General features: G+C 33.7%; 2 protein-coding genes across 2 annotated transcripts; one reads left to right on the forward strand and one right to left on the reverse strand.

The window, feature by feature from the left end:
• Window positions 1–489: 489 nt before the first annotated feature.
• Window positions 490–2,954, forward strand: LOC125832460 (DNAJ protein JJJ1 homolog). Its single transcript, XM_049511611.1, has 3 exons — window positions 490–2,268; window positions 2,481–2,539; window positions 2,629–2,954. The coding sequence occupies exons 1-3, from the start codon at window positions 529–531 to the stop codon at window positions 2,684–2,686; spliced, it is 1,857 nt and encodes a 618-aa protein (XP_049367568.1). The 5' UTR covers window positions 490–528; the 3' UTR covers window positions 2,687–2,954.
• Window positions 2,955–3,142: 188 nt separating this feature from the next.
• Window positions 3,143–16,871, reverse strand: LOC125832526 (histone deacetylase 5). The gene is made up of 14 exons (XM_049511696.1): window positions 16,661–16,871; window positions 16,391–16,589; window positions 15,710–15,856; window positions 15,491–15,603; window positions 15,136–15,347; window positions 13,738–13,802; window positions 13,398–13,568; window positions 13,115–13,201; window positions 8,467–8,599; window positions 8,266–8,387; window positions 5,381–5,574; window positions 5,109–5,238; window positions 3,733–3,797; window positions 3,143–3,638 (listed from the first exon to the last, which is right to left on the reverse strand). Exons 1-14 carry the CDS (start codon window positions 16,822–16,824, stop codon window positions 3,473–3,475), a joined length of 1,968 nt encoding a protein of 655 aa, XP_049367653.1. The 5' UTR covers window positions 16,825–16,871; the 3' UTR covers window positions 3,143–3,472.
• Window positions 16,872–20,210: the final 3,339 nt, after the last annotated feature.

Consider the following 20,210-nt stretch of genomic DNA (forward strand, 5'->3'; position numbering starts at 1 on the left):
GGTATTACTAGCTTTTTTAATGTATATGACTTGGTGGTAAATATCGTAATAGCTTATTTGTATAGTTTTGAGCTATTGGTACTTAATATTACCTGGTATTACTGTAGTTCTTATTTTTGATATTTCGTATCGTCAATTGATTACTCTATTTCAATTATTGCACTATTTTGTTGGTAACGTGTTAGTTCCTATGTTTTGTACACGGTTCTTTTTTCTTCGTATTTGGATTTGCTACACTTGAATTGAAAAAAACCTCTCTACCTTCACAAGATTTGTACGCTCTATCCTTTTCAGACCACACTTGTGAAATTTCACTGGTATATCTCTTGCCTAATATATAAACCATGTTTTGGACATGATTTTTGGAGTCCGTTCTAAGCACGGTACCATTACCCTTTCCTACCAAACAGCCCCTAAGCGACCAACCTCCTTTTTTTTTTCCAATCCAAAAACCCTAATAATCCCCCTGCTTCAGGCGCTAACCAAACAGGAGGAAAGAAACCTAATATTCTTTCTTTCCCGGCGATAATGGCGTCGTCGTCGGAGAAAAGGTGCCTATACGAGGTTCTCGGCGTGAGCCGTGACTGCACGGCCGATGAGATCAGGTCCGCTTACAGAAAGCTAGCGCTGCAACGCCACCCTGACAAGCTTGTTCGATCTGGCGTGCCGGAATCCGAAGCAACAGCTTCTTTTCAGGAGCTTGTGAATGCTTACGAGGTTCTATCGGACGCACGGGAGCGCGCTTGGTACGATTCGCACCGTTCTCAGATACTTTTCTCCAATTCCGGTCCAGGGAATTCGTCTAACTCTGGTTCTGTCCCCGACCTGTTCTCCTTCTTTTCAAATTCAGTGTATTCTGGATATTCAGATAAAGGGAAGGGATTTTACAAGGTGTATGGTGATCTCTTCGAGAAAATCTACCAACACGATTTAAATTTCGCGAGGAAGTTAGGTACAGATTTGCCAAAAGAAGCTCCTCTCATGGGAAATTTGGAGAGTCCTTATGCTCAGGTGACTGCATTCTATAGCTATTGGCTAGGATTCGTTACTGTGATGGACTATTGTTGGGCAGATCAGTATGACGTGATGGCAGGACCTAATAGAAAGTCCAGGCGGGTGATGGAGGATGAGAACAAGAAGCTGAGGAAAAAGGCGCGAAGGGAATACAATGAGACTGTTAGAGGATTAGCAGAGTTTGTGAAAAAGAGAGATAAGAGAGTGATTGACATGCAGATGAAGAGGAACGAGGAAATGGAGAAGAAAAAGGAAGAGGAACGCAAGAGAAGGAAGGAGCTGGAGAGAGAGAAGGCTGAGAGAGCAAGAAATTACGTAGAGCCTGAGTGGACGAAAGCAGAGGAGTTAGAAGATGATGGAATTGAGGAGGAATCGGACGAGGACGAGAAAAAGAAGGCAGATGAGAATGAATTGTACTGTGTGGTGTGTTCGAAGAAGTTCAAGAGCGAGAAACAGTGGAAAAATCACGAGCAGTCCAAAAAGCATAAGGAGAAGGTGTCAGCTTTGAGAGAAGCTTTTGACGAGGAAGATGATGAATATGATGGGGTGGTGGAGGATGATGAAAGTGAGGAGCAAAATGTAGCTGATGCTGATAGAACAACTGATTTATCTGCTGATGATGGTGTGGATGAGTTAGCAGAGCATTTAAAAGGTAGTACACGAATTCAAGAAGATGAGCTCGAGGATGATGAGGTTCAGAGCAGCGATGAAGATGAGAGCACTAATTATCAAACTGGCAGTAATTTAAAGGGAGTGACTGATGAACTTGTATTAGATGATGATGAAGCTAGTGTACTTGAAGCTATGATATCTGGCCGCAAAAGTAGGAAGAATGCAGTTCCAGGCCGTAGTCGTCAAACTTCAGCAAAAAATGAAACCAGTAATGATGAAATGGACTTCATGGAATATAATAATCTTAGAAGTAATAGGAGAAATAGGGGTGGCAGGAAACAAAGAAACAGGAGACCACAAGAAGAAGAAGAATCAGGAGGAGGAGGAGATGTAGGATCTCATGTGACTGAAGTTGATACTGGAGTCAAGGTAAATAGTGCAAAAAATGATAGCTCAGCTTGCCAGGGGCTGTCATCCCAGTCTTCAGCAGAAACTGCAAATGATCACAAAGGAGATGATGTTTCAGGAAACAGTGAAAAAGTTCCAAGTCAAGATACAAACAAGAAAACTACCACAAAGAAAGACAAAAACAACAAATCAAAAGATACAACCAAAGATGCAACCAAAGGAAGGAAACAAAAGGTACTCAAATAAGATAATCCTGACTAGTTTGATGTCAATCTCTTTTTCCTATCCACATTTTTGAGAATTTACAACTCCATTTCCACAGTTATCTACTCCTCCTGTTTCAAGTGAATCTTTTAAGAACCTTATATTAGTTGTCTTGTGATGTGGTTGTGAATGAAACCAAGCTTTGGAATTATGTGTTATAACACAGTTTCATTTGGATTTAGGGAAAATCGAAATCTTCTAGCAACTTGTGTGATACATGTGGGGAGGAATTCGATTCAAGGTGCAGGCTCAGTCATGAATCTTTGTTTTGATTAATGAGTTTATATTTCCTCTTCTTTTCCATATCTAATAATCTGCTTCTCCCCACAGGAATCAATTACACAAGCATCTAGGATCAACAGGGCATGCTAAACTAAAATCGCGGTGATGTTGTTCAAGCGGATTGCTGGATGGTTGGGGTGGATTATTTGTTCCTTATTCTTTATGGTTTATAGATCATTTTGTACTATTTAGAATCATCATTTTATACCATATTCAAATGAGTTGGAAAAACCGAAGAATTTTGTATCTTGACAGTAGATTACACTTAATTGATGGGTCTAAATACCTGGGCTCAAAATTTTTCCTTTGTCCTTCGATTCAACTGTATGCTCAAAATTCTTGATTTGAACCAATAGACAAGAATTCATATTCAACAGGATCATTTACGTTATGGTTAAATTGAGGCCTTTAGTGGTCTGTCTTCATTTAGAAACTATTCAGCTCTGATGATTTGAAAAAAAAAAGAATTAAATATTAATGCAACTGTGCCATAATTGAATACCAAAGACTGTCGCTTTGAACAACTGCACTTGCAAGTTTCTAAACAACACAATCACACACATTCATTCACAAATACTGGGATCGGCTACTAACTGCCAAATTCAATGGACATGATCAGAGTAGTTTGTGGGCAAAATACATTTCACTGCTAAGCCAAAATATTGCAATGAAAGAAGGAACCAGAAACAATTTACACACAAAAATATACGTTGATCGAACAAGTTATATACACCCTGACCAAATGGTAAGAAGTTGCTTCTGCAAAAAATATGGCACAATAACATTGCTGGTGCATATGTTGCTAGGCATAGTAATCACATAATTATCTAGCAGCTACTCAATACTGCACTCTGAATTCGCACTGTACATACAAACAAGCAGGATAGGGCAGTCACAATGCTCTGCTAGCTGCTTCTTGTATGTAAGTGGTAGCTTCCTCTTCTGATAGCTGCTTCCCTTCCACCAAACCTCTAATCAGAGTATTGGCATATTCTTTAGATGGTTTGCACATACCTACTTTACCTGATTTGAAGCTATCAACATCTGACAGCCGGCATCTGATAGAGAAGCAGAAAAGTGATGGATGAGATTCAGTTGGACAAGAAAATACATAAACGAAAGAGCATACAAAACTAAAGGCAACACGCTTACGTCATTGTCAAAATAGGAATACCATTCTCCTTTCCCAGGTATAGCACATTATGGTACCAGCCATTCTACATGAAAGTCAAACAAAATCATACAATGAGAACAATCATCTAGCTCAGAGTTATGTCAAGAAAAGGCCAGACGTCTGGGGCAGGGGGTAAGAATGAACACTACTAGGATAGGATAAAAACTATTCTGTCCTGTTACTAAGATTCTTACATTCTTTTTTAAAGCAATACTCGTCATCTTTTACTATCAATCAATCAACTACCTCAATCCTAAATCAGCTGGGGTAGACAATATGCGTCATTTATATCCCTTCTGCTCCATTGGTTTCATTTCATTTCAATAGTAAATAAGTTGTTCGGCAAATTTGGGGTTCACTAAATTTCACTCTGAAAAACTAAAATAGAATGGAACTTATCAAACTGTTCAACACCCCCAGACAGTTAACATTCAGACTCAGATTTAGCTCAGGTAAAAGATTTTGTTTATTAAGAAAATGGAAAAATAAATAGAAAAAAAGATGTTGCAAGTTATTAGAGGCTCGAAATTTCTTGGCAGAGGAAACAAACTCAAGATACAAGAGAAACTTATGTTTGCTGTTTTTGACAAAATAACGGACATTTGGAGTGCATAAATTCATCTTTACTTGGGAGTATTTTTTTTGGCATCATCACTTTACTTGACTCAAGATATAGTATTCTTGTTGACAACTTAATAGTTGAGAGATGCGAACACAATTTAAAGTCCGTGATGAGATTGCCACCTATTGAGCTTATCTGGGGGCAAATTCATGGTTTCCTTCCTAGGATTTACTAGTCTTCGGATGATCATCCCTGAGAACTGATGATTCTATGTTGTTTGGCTAATTATGATTCAACAGATCAACAAGGTCATATCTCCCTCATCCCTCCCATATCAGTCCTTTCAGTTCCTTTTTGATGAGGTGAATAGTTCAATTAATTTTTGGAATGTTTTTCTTGAGCTGAGGGTCTATCGGAAACAACCTATCTTCCTTACAAGGTAGGGGTAAAGTCTGCATACACTCTATCATCCCCATATCCCACTTGTGGGATCACTATGGATAAGTTATTATTGTACAAAATCTCACCCTTATCCCTACATGGCTAATTCATTAATACAGGTGTAACGCTGACGGATGCCAGGGAGAGAACATCCTCATGAATTACATACATAAAATTTTCCATCCATCACAACCTGGAATTTATTAGCGACTAATTAGCAGAAAATATATGGTTATATCTTATGCTACCATTGTTTTTATGCCCATTTGAATCTTATAGTTTTTGAACCATTAATACGAGAGTGAAGAGAATAATACTCATGAGAACAATACAGAGTGCATAAAATCACACCTTGACAGCCTCAGCTGGAACACATTTTCTTTCTTCAATAGATTGTAAGTCAGTCATGTCAAACAAAGGGTAATTCATGTCAAAGCTCGAAGTATTCTCTTGAAGTAAAACATCATTAAATTGCTCAAGCCTGTAAAAAGAAAAAAGAATATTAAGTTATAATTCTAAATCACCAAGAGTCGAAGGTCTTTATTAAAAAATGCCAACAAAATGACAAACTCCTAATTACCATGAAAGGAGAAACATTTCAGATAAAGGAAAGAATGACATACGTTATCCTATATAGGCACAAGTAAGCTTTTTCATCACTGTTGCTTTCAGGGTGAAGAAAAGCAACCCCACCCGGACCCCATGTAGATGTATGCTCACGAGCAAAGAATAGGCGATGGGGAAAAGATTCCCATTTGATCTCCTTTGGCTTGCTTTTATCCAACGAACCAATACATGGCTTTCGCATGCCTTCCACCTGGAATGCATAAAAAGAACGTAGAGACACCCTGAAAGGTCAATACTCTTTACCCTTTCATCAGCATCAATCTCATCTTAACATTAAATTAGTTTCATATCATAAGATGCCTGACTAACTGAGAGTCATTAAAGTTTTGCGGAATCATTATGACCCAAATATGTAAAACCATTTCAAGGAGGCAATAAACATGGCAAACGTTTTACACTATTATCTTCTAAGAAATATCCTCACACCATTCAGTTCTAATTGCACTAGGACGCTGTTTCATTTTTTTTAAATCAGTAACTTTGTATCATATCAAGTATCAAAACAGTACTCTGAAACCATATTTACAGTAGAGCTCTAGTGTCTTCCCTCGCTAGCTATAAAGAATCTAGAACGTCTATGATAGACACAAACACAATATCATTAGAGTAAATCTGATTACACCAAAAACATAGCAGTAAGATGAAGTTCAAGTTGATCTTCAACACATTATTCTTTAAGCTATCAAAACATCTGAAATTCCTCTCCTTCCAAATTGTCCACCAGATACAAGCTGGGCAATTCTCCATCTACTCCTATCCTTAGCATGTGAACATGTTCCCTCCCAGCTGCTAAGAGCCTCTGTTATCTTGCTTGGCATTGTCCATGCTATAACCTTAGGGGTTATTTGGTTTGAATACAAGTTATGTTGGGATTAGTTATGCTAGGATAAGTTATGCTGAGATTAGTTATGCTGGGATTAATTTTTATTGCTTGTTTGGTTTGTCATATTCAATCTTGTATTCATAGGATAATTTTTAAGAATAAGTTGTTTGTTTACAAAAATAACTTCCACCTTATTTAGTTTTTTTTTTTTTTTTACATTTTCTTTGCATGCTTTAGTTATTCATTCTTAAAAATAAAATTTCCATCTTATTTAGCTTAAATATTTTTGTGTGTATTCCCATGATTGTGCCATGTGTTTTTAAAATAAAACGTTCATCTTATTTAACTTAAAAATAAAACTTACATCTTATTTAGCTTACATATTTTTGTGTGTGCATATTCATGATTGTGCAGAGTGTTTTTAAAATTAACCTTTCATCTTATTTAACTTAAAAATAAAACTTCCATCTTATTTAGCTTAAAAATAAAACTTCCGTTTTAAGTTTGTTAAAGTAAGAGAAAATTTATTATTAAAGTTATCTACATTTTAATTGATATATAAAATATATTTTTTTACTGAGTAATAAACTATTTAATCAAAAACATGTTTTTAGTAGTGGAGTGAACATTTTAAGAGAAATCAAAATATAAATAAACATAAGAATTAGGCAAATAAATTCAACTTATAATATATTCATAAATAAAAATTGTATTTATAAAATGTAAATTTTTAATAGAAAAATATATTATCATAAAAACAACGAATAATTAAGGTTGTGAAAGTTATTATAAATGTTGTTCAAAATTATGTTAATATACAAGAATATTAATGTGGTGTATAAAAGAGAGTTTAAGGGGGGTTATTTTTGTTATTTTACATCCTTTATCCCAGGATAAGTTATCCTGGGATTACTATTCCACCTCCAGTGCATGACTAATTGTTAATCCTAGGATAAGTTATCTCAACCTTTGCAACCAAACAACAAATTATAGGTCACTCAAAATTTATCATGGGATTAAATCTTCTAATCCATCACACCAAATGAGCCCTTAAGGTTTAGGATGATTCTCCACAAATGAGCTGTGTATAGACAGTGCAGAAATAGATGGTTGACTGTCTCAGCTGTTTCTTTACACAGGAAGCATCTTGAGCACAGTGTCATACCTTTGCTCATCAAGTTGTCCACTGTTAAAGTGGCCTCCTTTGCCAATAACCATACAAAAATTAATGCCTTGTGGGGAACTTTTATCCTCCAAATCTGCTTCCATGGCAAGTTTGCTATCTGGTGGTTGGACTGATTCATAATTTTATAGGCAGCACTGACCTTAAAAATGCCTTGGGAGTTTCCCTGCCACCATAAATGATCTTCACCAGCTTGAACCCCAGGAAATTGATCACGTTTGTTGAGGAAATCAGCCACTCTTTGAACCTCCCAATCATTGAGATGTTCCAATTTGATTTTAGCAGAATACATAGATAGCACCTTAAACTTGACAAAGACATGAAGATTTCCCAGTAAAATGAATTTTCAACCATTTCAAGTAACTATTTATGCTCACGGATTTTAACTTGCAGACTCCTTCCACACCTCTCTCCATTTTCTCAATCCTTTCATAAGTGATGCTGTATTCACCACTCAACACCTACCTTCACAAAAAACCAATACACGGGTGACCTAATTCCTGCTGAGGTGCAGTTTAGAACTCTCAATCTTGGCATTTCTAGGACCAGATTGTTAATCATTAACTTTATCATTTTTATAATTTATAACTTTTTTTCGTCCTTCTGCTTGACAAAGGAAACTATCAACCATTAGAACAACTTTTCCATACTACTGTAGAACACAAGTATTCGGTTTGTACATGAGTAAGTTTTAAGATCATTCTGGAATTTAAGAAGGACGATAAGGTTGTAGAAGTTCAAGAAGAATAAAGCCACACACTTAGAGAGGGAGTGGCCAAAAGTAGCAGTTTAATGTTTTTTCACAACTCACTACTCTCTGGTGCAGGAGGTTTATAATGAATGTATGCATTCCAAATAATGAATTATAGCTATACCTGTCCTCCTGCAATATAGCAAAGGAACCTTGATAACTTCATATTTGATCCAAATGTGGCATACCATATATCAATTTTTGAAAGCTCTTCCCTCCAAGTGTGAGAATTAGTGCTAGCTTGACCTGTGAAAATTCAAAGATGATTAAAAGACATCTCCAGAAATAAAACAGCAAATTTTTGCAAGGGAAAACAATATTATACTTGTTATGCCTGTGCCATCATTAACTTTCAGGTCTGAAAATGGTTGTATTACATTCTCAATATCCTTCTCCAAATCTTGTGCTACCCTGTTAGAAAAGGTGTTGTACTCATCTTCAGAATCAGAGCTAACGACCTGAAGTAGAAGTAACAAAATCTATTAAAGTTAATATAGAAACAATTACATTGCACATATTAGAAGAATTAAATGAAATTAAAGTAAAGGAGCAACAAGCATTTGGCCTACATAAGTTTTCCCAGGGATTTCGTGGTGACACATTGTGAATGAAAAAGTTCATTTATTTTGGGAAGCATAGTAAAGCTTAATAATCCATCCACAACGCCAATATTTAACTGATACTTGCACACAATGCATCCATTGGTTAGTATGTGTGACCTCATAACTTAACACTTTGCACAAAGCATCCCCAACGCTAATTCTAGGACTAAGCTCTTAATCTAATTAGTGAACTGACGAATCAAGGCAACAAAATGATCCAAGGACATGGCAACCAAAACTAGAGATCGACAAAAAGGGGTATTTTACTACCAGTAGTAAATTTAACCGCACTTTGCACGGTCATGTAAAGAGCATCACTGAATTTACAAAAATAATATCAACAAAATAAAATCTTACGTGAAGTCTAAGTTGCTTAGATTCTTCACTTTTGGTGTCGCACCCGTGTCGACATGACACGGGTGTGGGATCCATGTCTGATTGTAGATTCTTTTAACCAAAATTGATTTCTGTAAATCTATACAAAAGCTAAGGTGAAATTGAAGAAAATGGAATACCTTTTATATAGAAATTTCTATGTCACTCCTTTTCCTTTAATCTCCTTCTAGGATTTTCCTCAAGTTCTCCACATAATATCTCATAACTTAGGTTTTATAACTCTTTTTTTAGATATTTTAATTATTTTTAGCAGAATCCCAACACCCGTATCCACACATGTATCCATATCTTAAAAATTAGAACATGAAAGATCCAACCTCTAGATCCGCACTCGTATAGACCAAGGTACCATCGAAACTCAAAGGCAAGTTTTATCAAGTGGTGGTTAGACCAACATTGTTGCACGGGGTTGAATGTTGGCCAGTCAAAAACTCCCATGTCCAGAAGATACATGTTGCGAAAGTGAGGATGTTAAGATGGATGTGTGGTCATTCTAGGACCTCATGCTTATTTCTCCCCTTATTTAAAGCTTTTACATAAAGTTTCAGTTATAAAATTATTTTTCACCCCATTTTCAAAAGTAGGTAAGTTCTAAGTATGAGGTCAATGGACCAAGACTATTTTTTTTTATAGTCACAAAACATTTTTTTTTATCTTGTACTCCTATTGAAATAACAAACTTTATTATATCAATAACTCTTTCTTCAATTTTCAAGACACCAAATATCAGCATAGCGGGAACCAAACACCAGGTGATAAGCCAAAAGAAAAAAAGGAGGTTCAAGGCGTCTACCAAGTGTTTTATATTTCTTTTATTATAAGTAGGGTGAAGCATGAAGAAGAAAGAAATCAATAATTAGAACTTTTGCTAAAGTTCTGTCCTGCAACGACAACTTATTTGATACATTTTGCAATATAAACTCATGTATGAATGTATTTATTTTTTTCTTTTGTCATGTTACCTTTTTTTCATTGAAGCACTTCAAATTTATAGGAGAAAATAAATTAGAACAATATAGGTTATGGAGATATGGAAGGAAAATGAAAACAAACATAGAGATATCATCTCCTTAAATCTATAGAGAATATTAATGTGTTTAATAGCACATAATGATTCATTTAGTTTGTTTCATATATAGTAACATTAGTTTATTCCATATATCATCTCCTTAAATCCATAAAGATTCGAAATGAGGTTATTTGGAATAGGGTAGCCTCGATGGTGTACAAGATGAGGGAAGCGAGACTAAGATGGTTTGAATATGTGAAGAGGAGATACGTAGACGCACCTATGAAGAAGTGCAACAATTTGGTTATAAAGGGTACGAGGAAAGACAAAGGTAGGCCGAAGAAGTATTGGGTAGAAGTAATAAAACAAAATATGATGCATCTTCATGTTACCGAGGACATGACCTTAAATAGGAGGGTGTGAAGGACACATATTAGGGTAAAAAGTTAGTAGGGGGTGTTTTGTATTATTGTGCTTAGGGTGGTTGGTGTTTAGTATTATTGTGGTTGAGTTTATCATTGGTATTAGTATTTTCTTTAATGTATCCTAGTTTATTGTTTAGTATGTTTCTACTATCACATTATTGTATTATTGTTTTTGGCTCCTTTTCAATAGACTTTGCATTGTTACATTATTATTGTTTTATTCTCTTCACAATCTTTTTTTTGTACCTGAATTTGTTGCACTTGAGCCGAGAGTCTTTCGAAAACAGACTCTCTACCTCCACGAGATAGTGGTAAGGTCTGCATACATTCTACCTTTCCAGACCTCACTTGTCACTAGTTATGTTGTAATCCCTGCTAATACTTTTTTATGCATTCCTCTACATTATTCTTTTATATGAATTTTGTATAAATATAATCCTAAACTAAAAATCAAATTAGAATGGACTAAAAATATATATTCCTGAATATAAAAACCAAAAAAAGGAAATGACACTTAAATCATTTATTATATACCTCTGTTTTCCAATTATTTCTTTTTCATTTCTTCCTCACAAGTTAGAACCGCGCCTTACACAACTACAATCAATACATTTGGCATCTTCCTTTCTTCCCGAAAAGAAACTCTTAAATCACAAGGCAATTCCCTCATTATTCACATTTTAAGAATATCCCAATTTTTTAAATCTCATTCCTTAAGTAATATTCACTACCATTAGAACAACACATTGTTATTCTCTATGGATTTAAGGAGATGATATATGGAATAAACTAATGCTACTCTATATGAAACAAACTAAATGAATCATTATTTGCTAATTAAACACATCAATATTATCTATAGATTTAAGGAGATGATACATCTATGTTCGTCTTCATTTTCCTTCCATATCTCCATAACCTATATTGTTCTAATTTTTTTTTTTCTATAAATTCGAAATGCTTCAATGAAAAAAAAGGTAGACATGACAGAAGAAAAAAATAAATACATTCATACATGAGTTGATATTGCAAAATGTATCGAATAGGTTGTCGTTGCAGGACAGAACTTTAGCAAAAGTTCTAATTACTAATTCCCTACTTCTTCATGTTTCACCCTACTTATAATCAAAGCAATATAAAACGCTTGATAGAAGCCTTGAACCTCGTTTTTTCCTTTTGACCTTTCACCTGGTGTTCGGTTCCTGCTTCGCATATGTTGATATTTGGTGTCTTGAAAAATGAAGAAAGAGTTATTGATATAATAAAGTTTGTTGTTTCAATAGGAGTTTTAAGATAAAAAAAAATGTTTTGTGAGTACAAAAAAATGGCCTTGGTCCATCAACCTCATGCTTAGAATTTACCTATTTCTGAAAAATGGGGTGAAAATAATTTTATAACTGAAACTTTATGTAAAAGCTTTAAATAAGGAGAGAAATAAATTTGTGTTTGAAACTTATGTGGAAAATAATCAAAAAATGCATGTAACTGATATAGAATTAATTGATTAATATGTAATGATTCTCAATAAATATGGTAGTCAATGATTAATCCTTTAATTCGATAATAAGGGAAAGGGGGAGAGAAAAGTCAAAAAGACAAAAAACATAATTGTTGGTCATAGAGAGGTGCCACATCACCTATTATATGCCTAGTTTTAATGTATATACAGATGATTGCCAAAAGGGCATTATTGTTATCATCAATGTTGTTCAAACTCAAAAATATTGACAGGTGCGTGTCAAATCCCCAAAAGTAGTGCATTTTTTAAGGATCCAACACATGTGTTGCAATATTTTCAGAGAGTCCAAGCAACATAGATTATCATAAGTTTATAAAAAAGAAGTGCAATGATCCAAATGATATCAGCTCGTAAGAGGCACCTGGTCCCATAAACATTCTATAACAAGCAACCAAATTGGCATGGAGTCATGATGGGAGTGCCTTGAGCGGAGCCCACTGTTAATGGAACTTGAATTGCTGATATCATTTGGATCACTCCGCTCAAGGCACTCCCATCATGACTCCATGTCAATCTGGTTGCCTGTTGTATAATGTTTATGGGACCAGGTGCATTTTACGAGCCTAGAGGCTACAGTATGTTGAGGTTTAAGCAAAGTCTACATCCCCGGCAGACAATTTTTACAACGATAACATCATACCCACTGTAGTCCCACAGAGTAGGGTGTAAAGAGGATATAGTGTACATTGACCTTACCCATTTCTCTAAGGTACAGAGGTTTTTGAGTGGCAGACAATTCCTAATGTCTAGAATTTTCTAAACTCAACAACATATCACTCATTGCATCACAACCTCTTCTCCATCTCTTCTATCTCTTGTTCTTCATTTAACTATATCTTTTATTTTTCTAAAAAAAAACATTTTTCTTATTTTTCTAATAGTAACAAATAAAAACTGAAAGGTACATATTTCATGCCTCAAAACATATGCCTTACAATACATGCCCCAACAACTTGAGTTGGAGAGACTGTTCTCGAGAAGGTTATTGATGATACTTAAATAGCAAGGAAAAGAAATCTGACCTGAATGTAAGGAGAGCTCATGCTAGTTACTTTCACCGGTAATCTCTCCGAAAATGATTGCCAAAATGAACTCAACTTTTCTCGTACCTGAACACATTTATGGTGTACAATGAAAAATTAAGTACGCACACCTTAAACCATAAGGCCATATTGTTACTCTTAACATGCAGGAAATTTGGCTCACAGACACAAAATTCAGCCAGAAATATACTTTATGGATCTGAATTAGAAAAAAAAGGAAAACAAGGAGAAGCACAATGGGCTAGGGCAGAAACATTCTTACAGCCCGTATCACTCGCCATGTGGATTCAAATGGATAAGCCTCAGAAGATCCAATAATTGGTTTTTGCTGTAATAACACTTCAATACAAGCTTGCACAGAATTTGCTATAGAGACCTTATTATATCCACCTTCGAGTGCCATTACAATCTTGCCTCCGGCAAACTCCAGCAACTAAAATATGCAAATAAAAATGTAAGTGAAGTCTCTAAACATGTACTTTATAGAAACAAATCACAAGAAAAGGATAAATGGTGGAAAATGACATAAACAGAAGAAAAACAAAGACTTTCATTGAGAAAAAAAATCAATGATTACTTTGCAACAGTGACTTAGAGCTCACCTTGTTCAACATTACAGCATATCCATGTGGACTAACACAACATCCACCAAGAGGATCACCAATAGCTATCAAATTAAACATCAAAACTGTTAAAGACTGTTGAATCAGATTAGTCAGCAAGAAAACTATGATTTCCAATTTGAATAGCAGTTCGACAAAATACATAAGAGCAAAGAGATAAAAAATAATTTATAATGTTAGTTCAGGGGTTTTAATATGTCTCATCGTCCCACGTTGCCAACTTACTCCATTTTAGCCAAATATCCAATGACAAAAGGTCTTGACAAGAAAGCTACTGAAGATTCAAGAACCAACACATGTATAGAGATGTATGAGATAGGTTTCTGAATCAAAATAGCAGGAATACTCAATTAAAGTGAAAGACCAGATCCCTTTTTCATCAATAGCAGTGTCTATGCACCAATCCTTTTGGAATTACAATTCTATTTCTATTAAATCAATCCACTTCAAAGGAGTCCATAAGGTCATATAAATACCTAAAAAATTAGTTTTCTACAGGTAATTCTTTTTCACGGATGTATACTTCGGCTTTACCTGTCTTAGTCCTAGGAATCCCATTCCTAACAAGCTAGAAGTTAGATAAGCGCTCATAGCCTTTTTCTTGATAGTGGGATTTTGGAAGCTCTTCCCTTCTGCTCGACTTGTACTAATAAAAAGGGTAAAATATTGAAATAAAATGAAAAGGGATTTGTCTGGAAACAAAAATAGCAGTAATCATACCACTCTTTCCACGTACACACATGTTCTCAAGATCCTAGCGTTTTTCATTACTTGCTAGATTTTTGGAAGGCAGGTGTATACAAAACAACCATCTTTTCCATTTACAAGGACATTGCATCACAAACCAGACACATTCAGCCATTATCCTATCTTTATCCCAACGCTTTACATAAAAATCATCTTTGTTTTTGAGAACTGGAGAAATTTTGATAATTTTCACAACTTGTGGGGTTTTCATGTTTATGAGAAAAAAATTACAACTTAAGAAATCCAAATTGCATGTCGAAATAAAACTTTACCAATCTGATTTCAAATCATGATTTCATATCATGTACAAACCGGTCCTAAGTGTAGCTGATTAGTCTCATAGGTTAAGGATAACACTGTTAACCTTATCTTAAATCAAATATGAAACTACAAAAATCAGGTATAAGGAAAATGATTTTTTAAAGTAAAATAGATAATTGATTCAAACACTGCATCATGCAGACATCAATAACAATCAACCACATTGATAACCAAGAATAGCAATACCCTAAATTGCTGAAAAAACCTTAAAAACGAAAATTGAAGCTGAGAGAGAAAAGATGAGATAGGAGAAACACTATAGAAAATGATGAGAAGACCCACAGAGGATAAAACCAAGCTCTAGCTAACCTGCATCAAATCCTGCTGAGATCAGGACAATGTCAGGACAAAATTCTTTGGCAACAGGAATCAAGACATGATCCCACACAGCAAGATAGTCTGCATCACCACAACCGCCATGCTCCCAAGGAACATTTATATTGTATCCTTTTCCCGGTCCTTCACCAGTCATTTTATGTGACCCAGCTTCATCACAAGGATAATAGGTTCCAAAATCGTGCCTAATTAAGACCAACAATGATACACCATAAGAGACTAAATTTGATACCTTTTTAAACAAATAATCTTCTTTGTCAGCTTATTTACATCCTAAAGCCTTCAAGTGGTTGAGAAATACAATAAAGACTAGCACATTCACACGTACCTATGCACAGAAAAGAAGAGAACTCGAGGGTCCTTCCAAAACATCTTTTGGGTGCCATTTCCATGATGGACATCCCAATCAACAATTAAAATCTTCTTAATCCCCAAATCAGCCTGCGAGGAAATTAACCAGATAATATTTAAAATCGTTGATTTGATTCACAAAACTAATCAAAGATTTGAATCCACCTACGTTTCACTAACTGAAACTAACTCTTACTCTTTTATCCAAGAGATATTGTGTAGCTATAGCAACATTGTTGAACAAACAAAATCCCATTGGTTGATTTGGTTCTGCATGATGTCCGGGAGGCCTGACAATGGCAAAGGCAGAGTCTAGTTCTCCTTCAGCAACTTTCTCAGCAACCTGTATGGTACACGCAAGTTCAATGCTTTAAAGAATATCATAGATGCAAAGTGGGAGAACACTAAAATATGATCATCACAATACACAGTAAAGCACAAAAGAATCATCCAAAAGAACAAGATCCACAATACAATATCCATAAAGCAGATTAAGAAATGCCCTTAAGTGCACAAAGTTTACACAGTCCCAAACCAAATACTCAATTAAAAAGGAAGACAACATGTATAAAGCCAATGAAAAGCAACAATTTCTGACAGATTATACAAAAAGCCTGAGCACTCCCTCAGTTTAATGTTACCTGGCCACTGTTGTTGACCTATCACACCCCTTAAGCAAGCATTAATTAGAAGTGTATTTTACTAAACTAAGCTTATTAATGATGCTTTAGGAATCTAAATTAGACAACTTGTAGTTATTTAATACTAAGGCTAGTATGGGGAAAAATAATAAAATTCTATTGCTTTGTTAAAATGAACAAGTAAAATAGGACATCATTTTGTTTAAGGGACAAGTAAAATGAAACACGGAGGTTACCTCAATCACACAACCTGCAGAAATGTAAGCTGCTTCTGAAGAGCCTTGATTGATGTATACCGAATTGTACTTCTTAGTCATCTCTTTCCAGAACTTCTCTTGCTTTGAGCTAATGCTTTTGATGAAATCTATATGTTTTCTGTTATGAACCAAAGATATATGTTCATCCTTGGCTTCCTTTCCCCCCATAACAGTGCATCTGAACCAAAAAATAATAATTAATTTTTAAAAAAAAATAGGTTATAGAACGAAAAGGAAATGAAGAAGTACCTCTGAGCGATTCCTGAATGTTGAAGTTTGTTCCAGATTTCATAAATACGATCTGGACTCTCCGGATGATCCTTTAAAATTGGATCAAAATGCTTTTTCATTCTTTCATCGTATATCAGTCCAACTCGTCGTCGTTCCGACGACCTAAAAGAATCGGAATCCATGGACGAGTAGATTGACAGAGAAAATCAATTTTTCCTAGTGAGTACACACTGATTGGCAAAACTGGCAATGCTAATTCAGTTTGACGTATTTATACAATGGGCCCTTTCAGAGAAAAGTCCACTTTTTTACACAAAGCCCAATGTTGTTTTGACAATTGAAATTTAATGGAGGGAAACCTTAAGGGGTCGTTTGGTTTGAACACAAATTATGTTGGATTAATTATGGTGGAATAAATTATATTGAGATAAGTTATGATGACATTAGTTATGTTAAGATTATTTTTATTGGTTGTTTGGTTTGTCAAATATGCATGACATAATTTCTAAGAGTAAGTTGTGTGTTTACAGAAATGTCCTCTAAGAATAAGTTGTTTGTTTATAAAAGAAGATTTAATGGGGTAATTTTGTTATTTTACATCTTTATCCCGAGATAAGTTATTCCTGGATTAGTATTCCATCCACAAATAGAGATAACTTATGTCAGTCATAATTATTAATTTTATGATAAGTTATGCCACACTTTGTAACCAAATAAATAATTGAGAGATACTAAAAAGTTATCACAAATTTTTTTTTCTTTATCCATCAGACCAAACGACCTAGTAAAATATAAAAACGTAATACCACTCTTCTTAGAAACCTCAGTCCTTTTTGTTTTCTTCGAACTTAGCCAAACAACTCATTTTTATCCAAATCATTAAATGTAAGTTCCCTTGACAAAAGAAAATCATGTTGGTGCTATTTTTTATTTAATATATAAAAATATAATTTCGCTCTTTTTAGGAATTTCTGTCCTTTTTGTTTTGTTCGAATTTATACGAACAACTCATTCTTATCCAAATCATTAATGTGAGATCCCTTCTTCTTCTTTTTTGGTAAAAGTAACTGCTATTTTCGATAAAAGAAAATCTTATTGGTGCTATTTTTTTCAAGTTACGATATTAGTTCTTTTCTTTTCGAGAATTTTCCTTTGCTTGACCTAATTAAATAAGGAATATTTAAGACGTCACTTGATTCTAATTTGAGATGAAAAAAGTACATTAAAAATCTTAATAGAGGAGACGAAAAAGGTTTTAAAATAACCTTTAACATATTAGATAAAGGAAAATGATTTTCATGGGAAATGATTTTCTAGAAAATGTTATTTTAGAAGGCAAATGAGTTTCTTATTTATTTTTTATTTTTTGGTAAGTAAATAAGATAATATTATTTTAAAAGTTAAATGTTTTTCAAATATTTTGACCAATCAAACCTGTGAAAATTGAAATTCCTCCGTACCAAACACTCCAATAGTTAAAAAAAAATGTCTTTATTCCACCTATTTAATGAAACGTGCCCCTTTTTCAACTATTGAATAAAAAATACCCTCAATTAGGGGTGTTCACGGTTTGGTTTGGGTCGGTTATTGGTCAAAACCAAAACTAAACCAACTTAATCGGTTTTAAAATTATGAAAACCAAACCAAACCAAATATAATATACATTTATCGGTTTGGTTGTTTTCGGTTTTGGTTTGGTTTGGTTCGGTTATTATGTTATTAACCATACATAAAAATAAAATAAACAATTCATTCAAAATGTGAAAAAAGTGACAAGAATCCATTCAAACAAAAAAATAGTTAGAATGACTAGCATTACAGAACTTTCGATCATTGAATTTATTGAATAAAACTTCAAAATTCACTATTTTGACATAGAAGGAAGAGACAATGACATTTTTAGTCCCACAAAAAAAATTCAGAGACACTCATATACATTAAACCAATAAGAAAAATGTTCTCACCTTGGACATTTTTTCTTTCATAAGTAAATTATAAAAATAAATTTTGATGAAACATATATAAAATCTTTAAAATTGTTTATGAATATAATATGTTATGTATGTATAATAATAAAATTTATGTATATAACTTGTTGGTTCAGTTCGGTTATTTCTTCGATTTTTTTCGAACAAAATCATAACCAAACCAAGTACTATCGGTTCTTAACAATCTAAAACCAAACCAAACCAAAACTCAAATTAAATCAGTTTGGTTTGGTTTTTCGGTTTGGATCGGTTTTTATCCAAACCATGAACACCCTTACCCTCAATGTATTAGAATAACTAAAAAGTGTGTTCCTTCCTAGCTAATGGATCAAATTTCTTAACGTTATTCTCAAAATTAAAATTATTCCTTTATTACAACAAAATTATATGATATATAATTATTTTTTATTTAGATATTTGAACAACATTCCAAAGTTGTGTATTCAGCCATTTTTATATATTTAGTTATTTTGATTTTGAACTTTGCAAGGATAGATTCAAAAAAACTCATTTTGTTATGTCTAATGTTAATGGAGTTGTTATGGTCCCGATACCAAATGAAGGCTAATTAATTTGGTTTTTATTTAGTACTATTACTTTCTTTCTTTTCATTTTATATGGCACCTTATGATAAGAATATGAAGCTTAAAATGTTAGCTAACCTATAACAATACAAAAAATATATTAAAGCTATATTTAAGAAATATTATGTACTTATGAGTTTGGAGTTTAATTCTATTTAAACTAGATAAATTATTTGTACGATAATGAACTACTTTATTAAGCTTACGTATATTATTTGATAATATGCATTTTCCTTTTCAATTTTGTACATGAGTAAAACTTTGCTGTCAATAATTTTTGGATATTTGCACAATTAATTGCAATAATTTTACTTACATATATGAGGAATTAAAGGGAATAAAAAGATTATTAAAAAAAAAACAAAGAGTTTGTCTTTAGTTCTTACATCAAATTATCAAAGAATATTTATTCTATGGTGAAAAATTCACAAAGATCTTAAAACGTTATTGAGTTTTGTGTGTGTTGTTCATCAAATGTCAAAATTCACAAAACGAACTTTAACTATAAAAAAAAGCCTAAGAAAATCCCCATGAAAATAGTTAATACACCGAAGAAAAATACTTATTTAAATTTGAGAAAGTCGGAAAGAATATTTAAACTTGAGTAAAAGACATTGAATAAAAATGAATTGGTTAATATATGTTCAATATAGAGTACTTGCTCCTAAATTATGAGCATTTCAGAAGTTAATATGAAAACGTTCCATTTATTCAAATTATTAGCTCCAAATATAAATACTTTAAACATATTAATGAATTTCTTAAGATAAATATAAAATTTGAACAAAATTACTTAATCAAACAACACACCTCCAACATAAGCCATGAAAATAGTTGCTCTAACATAGCCAACCAACATATTTACAAACCAGACCTACTTACCCATAATTTAGTAACAACAAGAAATACTAACAACAGTTTTCCACCCAATTGTCATGAACAGACATCTTAGCTAAAGCTATAACTCCAACACCTAATGAAATTGATTGAAAATAA

The sequence above is a fragment of the Solanum verrucosum genome, unplaced genomic scaffold, assembly GCF_900185275.1.
Source record: "Solanum verrucosum unplaced genomic scaffold, falcon-dt-bn FXZP01000009.1, whole genome shotgun sequence".
Lineage (NCBI taxonomy): Eukaryota > Viridiplantae > Streptophyta > Magnoliopsida > Solanales > Solanaceae > Solanum > Solanum verrucosum.